General features: G+C 48.4%; 1 protein-coding gene across 2 annotated transcripts in view; it reads left to right on the top strand.

Moving 5' to 3' along the window:
• PLXNA4 (plexin A4) overlaps positions 1-18,464 on the top strand; it is a 477,218-nt gene that overhangs the window by 220,669 nt on the left and 238,085 nt on the right. For both annotated transcript variants that reach the window (XM_063323702.1, XM_063323701.1), the window contains exon 4: positions 16,849-16,980. In XM_063323702.1, coding sequence (XP_063179772.1) covers positions 16,849-16,980 — 132 coding nt within the window. The remainder of the gene's footprint in view (positions 1-16,848; positions 16,981-18,464) is intronic.

Here is an 18,464-nt window from a genome sequence, read left to right as displayed (position 1 = left end):
TTTAAACCACAAAGCCTGCAAAGATAGCCTGGAGTCCCAAAAATAAAGGCTTCACAGTGCCTTCCTCTGTCACTCCCGGACAGAAATAGTAGTCCAGTGGGAACCATTATGGCTGTGATGAGAAGCGCCAGTCTGCTCCGATGATTGCAGCTGGGCCCAGAAGGGTGCAGGAGGAGGTCGGCTTCTGGCTCCTGGGGCAGCTGGTCGGGCTCTGGTCTCCATCACCCAGACTGGCATCGCCTGTGGAGGCGAGCCCTGCACCAGGAACACGGCTCTTCCCTCCCGCTATGGAAATGAAGCACCTGAGCCAACGCAGGATTGCTCCCCATGGCCCATTTTGTAGCCTGTCCTTTGTCTCACCCTGTTTTAAACGTCCTGAGGAGGGCTGGAGGGCTCAGGCTGAGTTCAAGGCTGTGAATGATGCCAGTGTCCCAGGAGGCACCAATGTGGGGTTTTATGGCACATCCATCTCTGCATGTTGGAGCTGTGCCTCCTGCATCCCTTGCGGAGGTGTCCCCCCTCTTTGGGACAGCTGGTGACCCACATTCGTCGCTGTAAATTGCTCAGAGAGTGCTAATATCCAGTGCTGGGAGCTGCATGGCACGGGACCCAGGCAAAAAAAGGGCAGGATGAAACCATCAGGTAGTGAGGGATGTCCCTTCATACGGCCCTGGGGCTGGCATGGGGAGAGTGGGTGGCAGTGGGGACAGTGGGTGACAGTGGGTGGCAGTGGGACAGCTACTGCAGCTGCGCCATCTGCTGCACACGCAGAGAAGCTTCGGCCAGAAAGGGTCATTTTGGGCTAGAAGTGACCAAAAATAAGTGACAGCCTGTATCCAACCGCTTCTCCTTCCCCCTCCTTTTGCACTGGCCTCACAGGCGTTGCCGCTCACCTCCTCTACTTTTTTCACCATCTCCCATGGATCAAGCAGACCTTGGATGCAACTTGATAAGGGTTGGTTAAGTAACTATTAAAAAGCCTTTTTTTTTATTTTTTCCCTTCTGTCTTATGAGGGAGATCTGTAGAGAGAGAAGGAAACAAGTGAGCTCCAGGCTCACCCAATTTGTTTCCCTAAGGGATGGTGTGAAGCATCCTCAAGGAAGTGTGAAGACCTCCAAACCTGAGGTTACTGCCTTTTGTTTCAGTTTCACAAAACTGATCTAATTTTGCCACAATAAAACCTCGGAAACAGGGAAGGCTTTCCCTCAAAAGGAGATCAGGCTTTGGGAAAGAGTAAGAAAGTGGTAATTCCAGTAAGGGGGCTGATTTCAAGCAAATTCTCAGTATTTCAATTATTTCAAGCTGTTGTTTGGATGAAGATTCAGTGTGTAACCTCAAAATGCACAGTATTTTGCATATTATGTCTCCCTGACTTGGAATTTCACTAAATAACCTTCCAAACTTTGGAAATATGAAATACTAGCACTAACACACTCTGGCAGGACTTCAAGGGAAAGGAGTTGCTCTTTCTTTGGAGGTTTGAGGTCCTATTTTTTTTCTTGCCGTCACCAGTCCACATTAGCTCCTCTGGAGTCCCTGCTGCCACTGGTGTGTAAATCTGGGGTAACCTCATTGAATCTCTCCGGCACAAAGCTAGAAGTGATCACAGATGTAACTGGTTGCTCTTAAGAGTGACTCTGCTGAAGCCTGGGCTGTTGCTTCAGTGAAAGGGGGAATTAAGCTCTTACATCCCTCATCGTTCAACTTCTGCGCCACCATCTGTGCTGTGTGGCTGCGAAAGGGTGCCTTGGCTAGTACCCTGCTAGGAGGCAACCTGGGCAAGGACAAAGCCAGGAGAGCCGTGTGAACCGAGGGGAAGAGCAGCACAGATGAAAGGGGGAGTAATTATGCATCTGAATACCCTCCCTCCCAAGCAGCGCTTGGCAGGTATATCTGATCCCCGGGTCTTTTGTGTCATGACTGGCACTCGCTGTATTGACGCTGAACTCCTGACCTTGCTTTGTCTTGCACCACGACCTTATGTCAAAATGGCTTTGGGTAGAGTTTCATTGCCCGGGTTACCTCGAGGTCCCAGAGGAAAGTGATCCCTCGTCTCCCGTGAGTGACACGCTCTTGCTGTCTCTCCCCGGCCCATGGGAGATAGGTGAGGGCTATGGAGATACGAGAAGATCATGCACAAGCTATTCTTCTATCAACTTCCCATCCCCAAAGGTTCAGCTGGGTTTGCCACAATGCTCCCTGCCTTACTTGACATGTTCAAGAGAGCGGGGAAAGATCCTGTTTGGGCACCCCAGGGACCTGAAACACGGCAGTGCCATGAGCATCTCTGGGAAGCAGTCCTGGGCTTTTTCCCAAATTCCACTATTTAGGCATACAACTGCAGCAGAAGTGTCTGGGGTACGGTTTCTACTCTGCTAGTGACCACCCCAGGAATGCTTGCACTTAGTCCCCAGAAGTTTTCAGGCAGGATCTGTTTATTGATCTCCACTCATATGTGGCCAGGCATGAGCTGCTTGTACAGAGATAACGAGCTGTGTAGGTGAAGAGCAAGCCACAGGCCTTTGGAGGATGGAGGACTCCTGCAGCTCCTTATGGGATGCTACTTTTAGAGCTCAGACATCTCAATCTCTTACATTAGAACAAAAGTAACCAGCTGTCTTGCCTCTGACAGGACATTGCTCTGGTACTTGAAAAAGTAACCAGAGGATCTGGAGGAAGATACGGGGCACCAAGAGAGGTGCAGACCTGCAAGTTGGTCTGTTGGAAGAACAGTGCATCTTTTTAGCTCTGATCTGGCTTCCCTGCTGGGCTGTGGTCCTTGTGCATCACTCGGCTCAGCCAAAGGATCCTTAGAGATGGTCCATCAGGGCCTCCTTTGCACTTAGCTTTTCCAGGCTCTCTGTTTTCTGAATGTCCCTACATTTCATATTTCACCTGAAGTTCCGTTGGGGGAGAGGTTTTTGGGCTGGTTCAATGCTACAGGATCATGTTAGACTCACGAAAGCTGTTCTAACTCCTTCGATGGAGCAACTTAAACTCCCCAACAACTTGATCTAGGATCTGATTCCCAGCTCAGCAGCCAGACCCCAACTTGAATGGCTCAAGCAACCTTTCTCCTCTCCTAGGAGTCCCCTGCCTCTGTCTAAGTGGAATAATGTGTCAGCACTTGCCTGATAAATCCCTCTGGCTCTCTTAATTCTCTCTTGATTGTGCCTTGTTCCTTGCCCTCTGTGCCATACAGCTCCTTTAAGACAGTTCCCAGCAGACCTCCAAATCCTTTTAAGTGCACACGGAGGGCTCTGTTTCCTCCATGGGGTGGTCAGCTTTTCTCCCATAGACCTGTATTAATGCTCTGCAGACTCTGGGGTGCACTTGGCTGGGAGGAAATCACTCCTTGCCATGCTCGACCACTGCAATTCCACCTTGTGTCTTGTTTTACGCGGAGACTTTACACTGATGGTCCTGGCTGGTGATTTACCGGCATTAAAAATGTGCCTACTACACCGTTATTTTTAAATTCATTTGAATTACTTTTAGATAATTCAATCAAGGGCTTTGAACAGACATTTGGCTAATTCTGATTGATGTGCAAGGAACCCCTGTGATTAAGGGTCTGGATATACATGCTATTCTTATGCCATCAGAGGTAATAATTGCTTAACTTCCACAATACTTTTCATTTGAAGATTTCCAATGCCAATCAATTTTTACTCTCCCCAGCCCTCTCTGGAGATGCCCCTAATAATGATCTGAGAGCCATGGGTATGTGATCATACAATATGCTGTTTTCCCCCATGTCACGCTCTGACCTGAGGGGTGTACAGTGATGCACGCTACTTTGGTGGTATTTTTTGAGTCTATACTTCCTATCTCAAGAACCTCCATTTAACCTTTCCTGCAGCTGCAGAAGCTGTCCCCTAAAACTCATCCAATCCACAAACGTTTCAATGAAAAATGTGGAGAGGGATGCACCGACAGGGTAGGCGACGTCTCTAAAGTCATATGGCCAATTCATAGCTCAGCTAAGGTTTAAGATTCTAATTTTTCTAAGAAGTCCCTTGCTCTAACCCTGGAGCCAAATAAGAGGATGAAGGAGAATAGAGAGCATTTGGTGTAACCAGCTCAGGCTGGAGTAAGAGGCTGTGCAAAGGAGGTTGCTGGGAAGGAGGACTGTTGATATTCACTGCTCCATTGAGGTCATATCCAGCAACCTCCGATGCAATTCACCATGCTGGACTTGGCCCCATGTTTTCAGTGTGAGGGAGCTGGGTTTTGGTCTCTGGGCTCGGGACCATTTTTCTTCCTCCTCATTGCATGTTTTCTCTATATCCTAGTGCCCTTCATCCTCCTGCACCAGAGCTGAGAGCCCTAATGCCCCCCTCTCTTTGCTTTCTTAGCTGAGGTGGAGCGAGGGCCATGGCTGCTAATGCTTTCCTCCCGCCATTCATGTTTGCGCATGTGGCATCCTCAGAAGAAGGCAGCACAGCAGTAGCTCTCAGCATAGGTGGCTGGATGTTTTGGGGATCCTACGGGTCCTTGATGAAGCCAAGCGGCCACATAGTGTACACAGGGCCATTTGAAACCTGCACAAGCTGAGGTTGTTGTTGGTCCTTTCAGGAAGGACTGAGGAGATGGAGAGGGAGGGAATGAGCAGGAATGTGTTTGGTGTGGTCCTTTCTGCAGGAATTTGGAGAGGCAGCTGTTTCTCCATTTGGTAGTGACTAGGAACGGCTTGTAGCTCAGTGCTGGAGACTGCAGGTGAATCCAGCCAAATGATATTGGAGAGGACCAACAAATTGTCTAGTGGCCTTGGAAGAAAAAAAGCATGAGAGATGGCTTTGGGTCACTAACGAGGGACCAGCTGATGGGAAATGAGAGGAAGCCTTGGGAAGGCGAAGGCCTCAGTGAGACACAGCTGAGCAGAGATGGCTGCTGAGGGATTTGGTCTTCATGGAAGTTGGGTGATGGAAGAGCTGGCACTTGCTAGGACCACTGCTACTCATTGGGACTGGCTGGTGAGAAAGATGGTCTGTGCTGAGGCTGACCTGCACAGAGACACGTCTATTGGTCAGACATCAGAGACAAAAGCAGAGGAACCATTGGTGGATCAGCAGATGAGAACAGCCTTCAGTGGAGGATCAGTCTATGGGAGGTGAATGGAAGAGGTCTCATCCACTGTTCCAGCGCTGGGCCATTTTTCTGGCTGCTTGCATGAAAGGGGAGAAAGGGCAAGTGTGGAGCTTTGTCCACAGACGGTATTTCCCTTTTATCTGAGGCAATATTGGAAGATAAGCATTCGCTCTTTCTCTCTTCCTTTTTTTTTTTCTTCCTGGGGATAAACATAGATTATGAAGGTTAGAAAGGCTTCAAGGGATGTTTTTTATCTGATATTAAGTTCTTAATAGGTCACCTTGGCATTGAGAAGCCCAGGAGCTGAAAGAGTCAGCAATTGAATTACAATAACCTTTACAGAGCACAACCCTGTCAGTGGGGCTGGGGCCCAGAGATATGTGGGACCTCATTATCTTGACCTTAGCCCCAGGGATGTCAACTGACAAAAAGGACTGGACAGAGAATCTGAGTGGGCTGATTTCTTTGGAGAGCTTCTCTTTCAGGTTCCTCTTTCCCCTGGCCTTGGAGATAACGTGTCCCCGCATTGCTGACAGGAATTGTTCCCAAGCCATGACTCCATCCACGCGTCCAGCCCATAGCTCATAGCAAGAGAGTGAGGAAAGAGCTCCGGCCCCCAGATTACTCTGTTTTCAGTTATGTACTCACAGCCCATCACTCTCTGCATCTCTCTGTAGTTATTTAGCACAAGTACCTGACACAAATATCGGTGCAAGAGCAGAGCATCTTACTTGACCAGTGATACAATCTCTGGAATACGAGTTTTGATTTGTTTTGTTTAGAGAAAATAGGGAAAATGCGCAAATCCTCAGCAAAGCAGGAGCTTTAGTCTGCCTCTGATACGCTGCAAAGGGAAATTGCAGATGCATCTGTATATCTCCAAGATTGAATGTGACAAGCTATGATTGAGCTTGCTGCCCTCGCTGATGCCTGGAGCTGCACAGGGCACCGCGCCACCCGAGGTGTGTGTAAATGCCCGTAGTCAGATCAGATTCCCAGGGAGCAGGTCCTTTTGGGGGGAAGTCTGTGCGCCCCGCGTGTGCTCCCACGCCAGACTCTGGTGGTTGTGAATGCACATTCGGTGCGTGCCTGTGCTCATCTTTACATCACCGCGTGTCCCCTTGCTGGTGACCAAGACCCTGTGGCACATCAGGGAGCGCACCCTCAATCCAGGCAGATGAGCCTTGGTGGGCAGAGCGTGTGTACGCCTCTGTGTGTGTGTCTTTGGGTGCCTCCATGTCCCTGCCTGCCCTGTCTGCTTGAGTATTTCCACCCTTTTCCGTGCTGCTGTGTTGACGTGTGTTCTGCTGCCCGTGCTCTCCTGCCCATGTGTCCATGCCTCCCATTGCCAAAGGGCAGCTGGCTTCCTCTCAAGTGACACAATGTCGTGAGGATCCGTGGGTGTCTCAAAGCTCACCCCGTCTGGCCGCAGTCAAAGGGCCCTTTGTGGTGCTGCTCTGCACCCCCCGCCGCGGGGCTCCCAGCCCTCCGGGTCACCGCGTTCCCGGCACAGCGGGATGAGCTCATCTCTGGGAGGAATCTGGTCCCTCAGCTCCATGAAAAGACACTTATAAAGGACTTATATTCATGATCCAGCCCATGCTTCGATCCATCTGCCCTCATACCATCCCATATTACTACATGCCTCAATTTCGAAGCCATTCCATGTAAGGATTTCTACTGCAGGCCAACTACGTTGAGGTCTTTGTCTCTGGCCAGTCCCATTCACACACACACTGTGCTTCTGGATGTTTCTGAACCAAACGCACGCAGGGCTTTGAGCCTTTCTGGTAGTGCCACTTGTCTGAATTTTTTTTGTCTACAGTTTGACCCATGCTAAAGAGCTGACCAGAGGTAGGCAGGCATTTGGGGTTGTGCACTTTATGTGCTGCCACCCAATGAATGCTCTTGTATGTAAAAGTTTAATTTTCATACTTTTTTTTTCGTTTGCATTGTTGTTCCTTTAATCTCAGTCAAAACTCACAGACTCAAAGCATCCGTTTTTGTTCTCTTTCTGAAGAACCAGGCAGTAACAGGGTAAACATTTCAAAGCTAGCTGTCCCCTCCCCAAAATGTTGGCCATGAAAATGAAATTCCACCAGTTTTGGAGAAATGAAAGTGCCTGGAGATCTGTACCCTTCCTGCCAAGGTCAGTGGCTTTACGTACATCTGAATTCCTGCACCCTGAAAAATTGGAATATCTCATGATGTACCAGAAGACCTACAGAGCTAATGGGTCCAGAGGATTCCCTTTCAGCTCATGCAATAAGGTGCTGTGAGGAGCAGGAGATGACTTGATTGATGTAGAGTAGCCATAGGTGTGCTAGAGACACAACTGCAGGATCCAAAAGCCCCATCGTAGGGCACATGAATGGAGTGGCACTGGGATGACCTCTGAGATAATCCACTGGGGTCATAAATACGAGCATCCAGCAACAAGATGCTCTCTGTGAGTGCTGAACTTTACCTCTGGGAATGACAAATAGAGAATCTTTTTTCTCCGTGGAGGACCTGGAGGTGCTCTATAGAGCATCCTGTGGTAGGATATAAGCCTGATAAAGCAACACATGGATGAAGACACTCTGCTCTGTTGCCAGGGGGATTTAAATCCTGCAGAGCTCAGGAAGCAGACACAGAGGCTACACGGGCTCCTTCGGTGAAGGAACAGATTCATCCTGTGTTCCTGCCCTTCCTTTGTTCTGTCAGAAAGGTCAATGGTGGCAGGTCTTTCCTTGATGTAGTTTCATTCTCCCAAAGTACCCACTGAGCTGAGCAATTCTTGTAAGACCTGAAGCGAAAAGTTTAGATGTAAGATCTGGTGGCTACAGTGTTTGAATGGCCTCTTTGTTTGGCCAAACACATGCCTGATGCAAACATCACCTCTTAGAGATGCCACTTCTGTCAACATGAAGTTTCCTAGGATATATCTGCAGGTGAATGCTTTGAGTGCCCTACTTAATTTTCCACTGACAGAGGGCAAAGCACAATTTTTCGGTCTCAAATGACTTTTATTTTAGCTTGCAGGGTTGGGGTAGGTAGAGAACAAGTCTTCATGGGGTGCCTGGCAGCAAGAGCAACTGTACCAAGATGTCTGGGACCAAGGTGGCCACAGTCAGCGGAGCCTGGGCAAGGCCCAGGAGCTGTGATGTCTCCTGGAGAGGACAGAGGAGGAACAACAGGTTCAGGGCTCTAACTCTTGCACTGAGCAGCACAACCCCATCCTTGGGGGACAGCAAAGGCCTCAGCCCATGCCATAGGTGAGTGCCAGCAGTCTGTTAATAGATCGCCTGGCAGGGCTCGTGTCTGAACGCTGATCACTTGGCAGGCCATTACCTTGAAAAATGAGCTCTGCAGAGCTTGCCTTGTGTTGTTACAAACTAATGATTTGCATTGATTAGCACGTGGCTCATGAGTGTCTAATTTATCAATCAGGGAGCGCCAGGGGAACGTGTGTAAACCATGCTTTCAAAAATGATGTCATCTGTCAATTGGCTCGTGAATGTGAAAGCTGCATATACCTGACATGCTCCCCCTGGTGAGGGAGAAAAAGGACATGGTCATCTCCTTCCCTTTCCCCTTCTGCCCAGCTCTCTAGCTGTTTCAGTTTGGAGTGAGCCCCACAGTCCAGGTGCAGCCTGGCTGGCCACATATTAACCTGTATTTATTATTTTTATAGTACTGGGAGCAGCAGTCATAAACTAGGTGCTAGGTGCTGTCCGAGCCGAGAATGAAAAGCCGGTCTTTTATTTATATCTAATTTAGATCATAAATCCGTTGCAGCTGGGAGTATCTGTTGCTATAAAAGCGGGTGGGGAAGCACAGTGGTGGCACAGGAGTCACATGCCATGGGCTATGAAAGAAAGGGGACCTCTGTCAGCTAGGAGTTTGTCTCCTGGCTTGCAGGACCCTCTGGCCCAAAGCAGAAGGTTCATTGCAGCGTATCCCAGATCATTGCATGTTCACAGAATCACAGAATCACAGAATGGTTTGGGTTGGAAGGGACCTTAAAGATCATCTAGTTCCAACCCCCGTGCCCTGGGCAGGGACACCTCCCACTAGACCAGGTTGCTCCAAGCCCCGTCCAACCTGGCCTTGAACACTTCCAGGGATGGGGCATTGACAACTTCCCTGGGCAACCTGTTCCAGTGTCTCTCCACCCTTAAAGTAAGGAATTTCTTCCTGTTATCCAATTTAAATCTACCCTCTTTCAGTTTGAAGCCATTAGCCCATGTCCTGTCATCACACTCCCTGATCAAGAGTCCCTCCCCATTCTTCCTGTAGGCCCCCTTCAGGTACTGGAAGGCTGCTATAAGGTCTCCCCGGAGCCTTCTCTTCTCCAGGCTGAACAACCCCAACTCTCTCAGCCTGTCCTCACAGCAGAGGTGCTCCAGCCCTCTGATCATCTTCATGTTGTGAGACGGTGACCCACCATGAAACTGGACCACCAGGTAACCATGTCAAGGTGTGGTGACCCACGTCTGTCTAGGAGAGGAAAACTGATGGCCATCAACATTTTGCCCCACGTTTCTCCTGGCCCTGCTGAATTTAGAGGAATCCTCCTCAGCTCCGGGGTGCTGCGCTTGCCCTGCAAGGGAGATCTCGTATCCAGCAGATAGGCACGTCTCTGTTTGACCTAATTTTGCAGCCTGTCTGGATTACATGAGAGGTCAGTGGGTGAGTCCTCTGCAGGGATTAGACCCCGTGCCCCTGCCCAGTGTGGCCACCCGTGCTCCCCACCGGAGCCCGGCTGAGGGTGGGCGGAGGGAAGATCACAGTGCAACGCCTGCAGATGACAGGGATTAGCCGGCGGTATTCTGGGGAAGCTGTTTTCTTGTGTTTGCTGCTTGGAAAAAAGGCCCTGGGAACTGCGTGGATGGAGAAGGGGCTAAGAAGCATTCTCCTTGGCTGTTGCAATGTTGTAGCAAATAAGCCTTACCTGCTTGCTAACCAAAAGATTTAGATCTTCTAGATAAAAGAAATGTAGACCAGGAACCTGAAGGGATTGCAAGACCAACCCTTTTTGCTGTCCCTTCTGTCGTGTGGAGCAGATTTGTGCACTCAGATGTGCATATGCATCTATGGAGTGAGCTTGCTGTGTCTGTAGGTGCCTTCTGCAGGGGTATTTTTGTGTGTACAACTTTGGGTCTGTGGATATAATTGCATGAGTGATCACACAGGCACTGATGAGCTTGGGACAGCGTTTTAGAGTGAGCCTTGCCAGGATAAAAACTGGAGGGCACTTGCAAATTTAGGGTGTGGGTCTCCCTTAGAAGCAAAAGGCTGGTGTCGACTCTCCTCTCCAGATCAGCTAGCATCACCTCTGGTGAGAGGGGCTGCCGTCACGACACACTGGGATCCAGACAACATTGAAAGCATGAGTGTTGAGAAGACTAAACACCTGGTTCTCCAGGATCCTGCTCTCCATATGGCTGAAGGTGCTCTGAGATCTGTGTTTGGATGGGCTGGCATCGACCATGCAAGCAGCACCTTAAAACATCTGTACAAGAAAAGAGAGAGGGCTGCTGACTATTAGGCATGAGCAAGAGATACCTCATCTCTTGCTTTTTCAATTAGTCTTTCTAAAAGCCTTTTGGATCGGTAGATAGACAGGGCTATTGAAATGCCATGTTTTATTAGAAATTGATCTCCTGTTAATAGGCTTTAAGCAAATTAGAACGGATTATTCGACTGGAAAACACATGCCAAAACGGAGAGAAATAGGAGGAGCATGGAGTGTCATCAGCCCCTTCCTCTTCTTTGACAAGATCAATAGAGCTACATCATGTAACCCAAATCAATGGAAGAGCAGAAATAGATGATCATCATAATGGCTTGACATTAGATCATACACTGTCTGCTGTGTCTTTGCCCCCTCGTCATGCCAGGAGCAGCAGCCAGCAGTCCCGGCATCCGCTGGGGAACATTAGGTTCATAAAACAGGGAGGAACAGATATTGGAAAAGCAATGAAGTATTAGAGGCCCCTGTGCAGTCATAAGACTGTGGCTGGGCACTGCTCAGAGCAGCCTGGATTGATGTGCTGGGCTCCAGGGCTGCTTGGATCTCCTAGAAATGAGGTTTGCGGATCCTTAATCCAATAGTGAGAAATAATGATGGTGATTTCATTGAGAAACCCTAGGAGAAAGAGAGGCAGGGAGGACAAAGGAGGGATGCCTCAGGATACAGGGAGGACAGAGATTGTCCTGCCAGGTCTGGCTTTCCCTGCCCAAAAATATTTCTCCTTTCAGAGGCAGTGCCGCAGCCGTGTTCACTCCCTTGCATCCAGGAGGAGGCAGCAGGGATGGATTCTGTGACCTGTGGGGCTTTGCCTTTGAAATCCACCCTTGCAACCTTCCTGGCAGCCAGTTATTCACCTCCCCTGGGAACTGGGGCAATTTCATGGCCAAAATAAACCACCAGCATGACTTGAGCAGGAGCTGTTGGAGCCCCGGCTGGAAGGATTGGGGATGGCAATGATGAATTCCCTTTAACTTCATCAGCCCGGGGGCTGCTGACGCTGCACAAAAGCAGAGTGGCGGGGAGAGACGGGTTGGCTGAGTGAGCCATGGTTCACCAGTTCCTCTTCCACTTAGTTATTCATTTAATTATTTGCAATTACTATCATCCAACCAGCGTCTGCTCCTGCTGTCCTCCTGGCAGGCCATCATGATCCTGCTCCTGACCATGGTCTCAGGAGTCCTGGATGGATTTCAAATGCTTTATACACAGGAGTTAATGAAGAGGGTCTCGTTTTGACTCTGGTGGGCCAGGAATGATGCTCTGGGCCAGAGGTGATGGTTTTAGAAGAGTAGGAAACAGCTGAGCTCAATTGGCCCAGACGAAATGATCCATTCTTTTGCTGACAGAGGCCAGTCCAAGCTGCTGAGACAATAAAATAGAGGTGAGGAAGCAGCACAGTCCGGGCTTGAGATTGTGCTTTTGAAGTGATCCTGAAGATAATTTTGAAGACAATCAGTTGTCTGTGCTTAATTTGCTGTGATTCATACAGCAAAGAAGTCTTAAAGTGTATGAACTGAGTTTTTCTTGGATAAAACAAAACTGGATGACGTTAAAATACTGATTCAGTCTACGGGATCAGGCTTTGATGGGTCTAAGTAAAACTGAAGCACATCTAGTATGCATGCTGAAATTTAGCAGGAAAAGTGTCCCTTTACAGGTATCTCCTTTTCTGCTATGCTATTTACTAATATATACATACAGTTTGGGAGACGTTTTCCCAGCTCCGCTGCTGGCATGCTCGGTCACTTCACCTCTTTCTCACCTAGCTTCCACATCTGCACAATGAGGCTTTCCAAAAGAGACCGTCCCCATCCACCTTAGTGGAGGAATGACATGCCAACAGAGGTATGTGGCCCTCTCAGACTACAGGACAGGATCAATGCTCCAATCTGGAAGGCAGGTGTTTCTGTTGCTCTCGTGAGCTTAAAAATATTTGCTTTTTGCCATGATCATTGTTTGTCTTCCAGCAATGGGACTAAATGCTAGCACTAATTCCTTCTTTGTCCTCCAGCCCCACTGCTTTTCTTTGACCTTTTTGAGTCCATACCCATGATTGTGTCCCTCTCTTTTGATAACCATATAATCCCAACCTCTAAAACCCATCTCCCTCTTAGAAATGTGGTTGAGGCACCTGCCACCAACTTGCCCAGGAGACTGCGCTCAAGCATCACCTTCCTGTGGACCCCACAGCAGCTGGGGAGACCCAGATAACGCTGAAAAGCACCAGTCAAGTGATGGAAGGTATCTCTTACCTTCTTTCATCCATCAGGCCCATGGGCTCCTTGCCAGGATGCCTGTAGGGCTAGTCATGGCCAGGGTAGGAGCTGAGGGAAGGCCAGAGTCTGTGTCTTTAAAGATTAATAGTGTTGTTTGCTCATTAAGGAGATCGTTTTGAAGCCAACGCTAGCCAGAACATTCGAGTGCAAGCATCTGTTTGCTACTGGGAGAGGATATTTATTGTCTGATACTTCAATGGATGTAAATAAACAGCCAGACCTAGATAATGTTCAGACAAACAAACAAGCAGCTGCCAGAATAGGTCCCCTGGTAGTTGACCTTCGGGAAGCATCATGCTGATGTTTTAATAGCAGCCGGCTTTGCAGAATGAAGCCCAGTGAGTACAGCCTTCCGGGAAGCCGGATTAATATGCTGCCAAACCGCGTTGGTCCCCGGGAGCTCTGCACAAGTGTGTTTGGTTACAGGAGGGTAAGGGAGCTTGGGGTGCTGAGTAGAGCATCTTGTGGTCCAAGGAGCGTGTGCTTGTCCAAGACAGTGGGAACGGGTATTGCTGTGGTGGAGGGGATGAGTGTTTGTGGGAGTGTGCACATGTCTGGTAGTGGCGGTTGTGGTGGACTGAGCATTTTGAGACTCATGTATGGTCCTGGAGTCCCTTCCTTCCGTCGCTTCTTGCTCCCTTTCATCTTGCCTTGCATAGATGCTCATGGTTTCCAGGCAGTTTCAAGGAGAAATCCCCACTGGACTGTCAGTCAGGCTCTAATCCCACAGCCTAAGAACATCTTGAATATAAGAATACCCATACTTCAGTCAGAATAAAACTCTATCTATCCCAGCACCCCAGCTCCATGTGTGGCTTGTAGCTGATGCTGGCAAAGAAGAGCAGGAACTGAGCAAACTGCTCGTGCGTGCTTCAAATTCCCTGCAATTGGCAACTTGGGGAGCTTTCCGAGCAGAGATTGTATCAGTGTCCCTGACTTTAGTGGTGATCACTTGCAGGCTTTGATGAGAATCTTCTCATTTCCCCTTCACAGACTCTTCTGATTTTTTTTATTTTTTTTTTCTAATCCAAATGCCCTGGTTCTAGTGGGTGTCTGGGAGCCAGGAATAAATCTCTCTCTAAGAGAAATTGCTGTGGTGTTGTTTGATGCTCAGAACTGAGAAGAATGCACAGGGAAGGTGGGCTCCATGCCTGGGGTCAAACATAAGAAAGCCATAGTTTGAGACAGGTAAAGGGATGGCTTGAGTTAAGGGACAGATTTTTGTCTGCAAGCTACAATAATCACCTCTTTGCTGGTGCAGGGCTCACACGGTCTGTGCAGTGTGGGTTAATGCCTGCCAGACTTTCTAGCCTTCTTCTGAATTTTCTTTTTCCTTAGTTACTAGCTTTAACTAGAAAGAGAGGTTTCTGTGCTTATAGTTTTTGGACTGCATGTGCGTGAGCCCATGTGCATGTGTTTGCACATGTACGGTGGAATGAGCCCTCTTCCTCCCTCCCTCCCCCTCTGCAAAATAATGATTTTGCAGGCAATTAGGCCAGCAATAGCTGTTAAATCACTTCCGAGTATCTCTGTTTTCCTGGTGTGAAACCTCTGCAATCTTTTACCTGCACCGAATGCATAGGGGAGATCCCTGGGGGCTGTGCCTCCTGTCTGCGCGGTTTGTTAACTCCAGCCGACCATTTCTCTGCCTCTTCCATCTCTGAGCTCCGTCTCCTCTAATGGGGCCTGGCAAAGGCTGAGGACAGTGCCTGAGCCCTGGGGTGATAATTGGCTGCTTACATATCTAGTGGCCTACAGATCTGACCCTGACGATGCTGAAAAATCAAGGTCAAAGCAGCAAAGGCATAAGGTTTGTTTAGCAGAGTGATCAGTGGAGAGAGCGAGGATCTTCTGCAGCCTTCTGACGAGAACAAGCAGCCACAGGGGACTTGGCAGGGAGAGGAAAAGCTGAAACAGCAGGCGAAGCTCAGCAACTGCTCCCTGAGAGTGAGAACTTGGTGCAGGAAAGCCCCCATGGGAAATAGGAAAAGCTCCTGCCATGGGAGCATTCGAGTTGCCCTGGGCAGAGCCCCAACAGGGGGACTCCCGTGTTTGCCAACCTGCAGCCCTTTCTGTCTCCTTCCTTTCTCCTGCCTGTCCTCATCTTGAGCCCGTTGGCCTCTTTGCCCTTGACCTCATGAGTGAATCATATCAATGTCCACCTTCAAGAAGAGAGACTCTGAGGAGAACAATTCACCCATTAGGGACCACGGACACAAGCGAGCCCTTTCCTCCCAGGTGGTCAGAGCCAGCGGGAGGCACGGATGCTCCGTGTTGGGCTTCAGGCCCTGGCGTCTTCGTGCGTTGATGCTGCCGAGTGCGTTGCTGTTGTCACCAGATCCATTAAGATGAAAAACTAACTGCAAATCCTCCGGTGTCAGTTGGCCAGCCCAACAGCCAAAGCCTCCATGTGTGCCCACTTCTTCGGAGGCTGAGCATCCCGATGGGTTGCACACAGGATCTGAGCATCCCTGAGCACTATCCGCACACTTTGCTGGCACAGAGAGACCCTCTAACTCTTCTCTGCCTTGTTTCCCCTATTGTTCTAGGGGAAATGAGGTTTCTTTGTTGTCATACAGCATGTGGGGAGATCGAGGAAAGAGGAAGATAAGAATCATATATCATATGTTCATATAACATATTTATATATGCTCGTATATGGTATATCATCAAATATCATTGCTGCCCTTTGCTCTTACAGGCTTTCCAGACCCTTTGTCATTCCCTCTCTCCCTTTCTCTTTGCCTTTCTGATATAGAAGATGATTCAGGCTCAGTTTCTTGGCTGAAAGGTTGATACAGAAGGAACAAACTCATGGACTGTGTGCCAGGGAACAGCGGGAATGGGTCTTGATACCATAAGTTCTCCACAGCTTGTTTTTTTCCTTTGGGTGGGAAGGGTGCATTTTGCTCAGCTATCAAACTGCACAAGTGCAAACCAGGGACTGGGGGCCTTTGGTCAGGAAGGTATGGAGATCGTGATGTGGAACCCGAAGCGGATCTGATACGATTTTGTGTCTTCTAGGGAAAGCTGCTGTAATGTTTGTGTTGCTGGAGGATAGGTGATTTTCAGAAACTGAAAGGCTACTCACTGAAAATGTAACGAGGGAGACAGGCAATGTGGATGCATCTCTGAAATACGTGGCCAAGGGTTTGCTGAAGTCCAGAGCCTCACAAAGTCCAGAGGGACCCAACACTCCTGTGGATAGCTAGATTATCCCGAATTGTGATTATACTGTTGAAAGGGATTAAAAACCTTCTCCAGCTTGTTTTCAGCCCCGTATCTAGAAATTGGTTTTAGACAAGTAAATAAAACTCCAGTGGTTTGTACACTTTCTTCTGTATCTCTGGGTCACTGTCAGGGATAGACTGGGACTGTGTGTTTGGTTCCTTCTCATAATTCCAGTTATTGATGTTCCTAAGTGACACCTTGTTATGAGATGTGGCTGGAATCATAAGGTGCCACATTTGTGCAGGACTGATTTCAATGTCTGATATATGTAATCAACAAGAGAAATAGTCTGTGTTGTGTTGTACACTCTGCAATAATATATTGCCCCATGGAATATTAGCAATAAGAACAATAATACTGTCTGACTAGTATTTGAGTGAGTCAGTCCTGCAGAGTCTTGTGTGTTTTTTTTAATCTTTTGCTCATCATCACCACAGATTCTGCCCTTTGTGCCATCATTTTCAGCTCAGGAGATTTGTCCAGGCAATGACAGCAACAGAGTGATAGTGCCAGATAAAAGCGAGTAGGGTCTGTACTGTTCCACAGTGCTCTTGTGTTGATGGGACCAGCAGAAGCAGTTAAACTTGTTTTGTCCTTATTTTGCAATGACAGTGGTTGTTGTCCAAAAGACCTGGACCACAATGCATTTCTCCAGTGATTATTCTACAGTCTCCATAGAAAGAGGAAAAATACTCATGTTCTCTCCCTGCTTTTGTTTTTTTGTTATGCAGATCCGTGTGGATGGGACCACCAAGAACACTCTGGAGTATGAGATCGTGCAGGTGGTGGATACTGGCCCCATATTACGGGATATGGCCTTCTCGATGGATCACGAACACCTCTACATCATGTCTGAGAAGCAGGTAAGAAAAGCCGTCAGTCCATGGTGCTTTGAAAGCTTTAAGCTTGATCATGTTATGGACGTCAGAATTGCACATGAAGTTCTGATAGTGAACACAGTTACTACACACAGTTACTACAAAGATGTGCTCTGTCGTTGGTCTCATGATTTTTTGTGCTTAGAAACCATTGCATTTACACACTGACGCAATTTTTGGGAGGCCAGAGGCGGAGAACTAAGGGGGCAGAACCCACCTCCAGCATTGCTTTATGCAGTACGCGTCCTACTGGCTACACGACAAGGAGTTCTACTGCATCTGCTGCCTACCACATTGCTCTCCGCCCCCATTCAAACTGTGGCTACATCTGCCACAGATATGGAGAAGGGTAGCGCTGAATCACTTGGCTCCAACTGGAGTATTTGGAGAAGCTGGAGCCTCTTTGAGACACAGTGATCAAGAATGTAGGACGTTGCCTGCCAGGGCGCAGGCCAAGTTTAGCGTAATGTTCCTGTTGTGTTATTAGTATTATTATTGAAAATACTAACAGCCAGATTCCAAGGAAGGACATGGAAGTCTGGCTGATTTCAGCAGAGTGCTTGGCCTTAGGAAGTTTGCTGTTTGGGGTGGGTGGAGGAAATAGTTTTGCATGCTGGAAGCCACCAGTCCAAGTGTGACATGTTCACTGATACGTTAGGGTTCAGTGATTCTTTGAGCAAGTATTAACCGCCTGACCTTGGATCATGTAAGTGGCACCAAACATAAAACATCCACTTGATGTGCTTCTTTTTGCCTTCATGAATTGCCTGGAGGATGTCTTGCTTGGGAACACACATTCCCGTAGCACTTTCAGAGCAATGTGGTGTCCTCCCAGTATTACCCAGTTCTTTAACACCGAGATCCCCCCTAGATGTTGTGTGGCGTGCTCTGACGCTCTGACAGCGTTGCTCTGCAGTGGTCAACAGTCAGAAGTCTCCAGGATGGAGATGGGCTGCAATGTCCGCTCTTCTCACCCACCCTTGTAGCAGTTTTACCACCCACTAATTCCTCATTTAAAAAAAGTAGCAGTGAAGAACAAAAAACAAGTTTCTTCTTCATTTGCCATGATTTTATAGACCCTCCTCATATCCTCTTCTGGTGTCTCTTTTCCAGGCTGTGGCTAACACTGAAATTATTAGCCTTTACCTAAGCTAAAAGAAGTTTTCTCCTGGCCCATAAGGCAGGGATACGTGCGTTTTTTGGAGGGAGGCATTTAGCGGGGTTGCTGTGGTCCAGGAGCTCAGATGTGGCAGGCTGGCTATCCTTCTTCCCATGCAAAGTTGGTGCGTTATAGTTTCCAACCTATGACTGTCATCTCTTCTGCTTGAATAATTCTTTTTTAAAATGTTTTGTGTCTCTACAATGTCTCCAACCATCTCCCTAAGCTATGGATACCTTAAAGTTGGAGTGGAGAGGGGAGCAACTCTGTACATCTGTCTTTATTAAAGAGGCTGCAAGATGTTGATAAC

This window comes from Chroicocephalus ridibundus, chromosome 1, assembly GCF_963924245.1.
Source record: "Chroicocephalus ridibundus chromosome 1, bChrRid1.1, whole genome shotgun sequence".
In the NCBI taxonomy this organism is placed as follows: Eukaryota; Metazoa; Chordata; class Aves; order Charadriiformes; family Laridae; genus Chroicocephalus; species Chroicocephalus ridibundus.
Note: the sequence above shows the minus strand (reverse complement) of the source record. Positions and strands in the feature narration are given on the sequence as shown.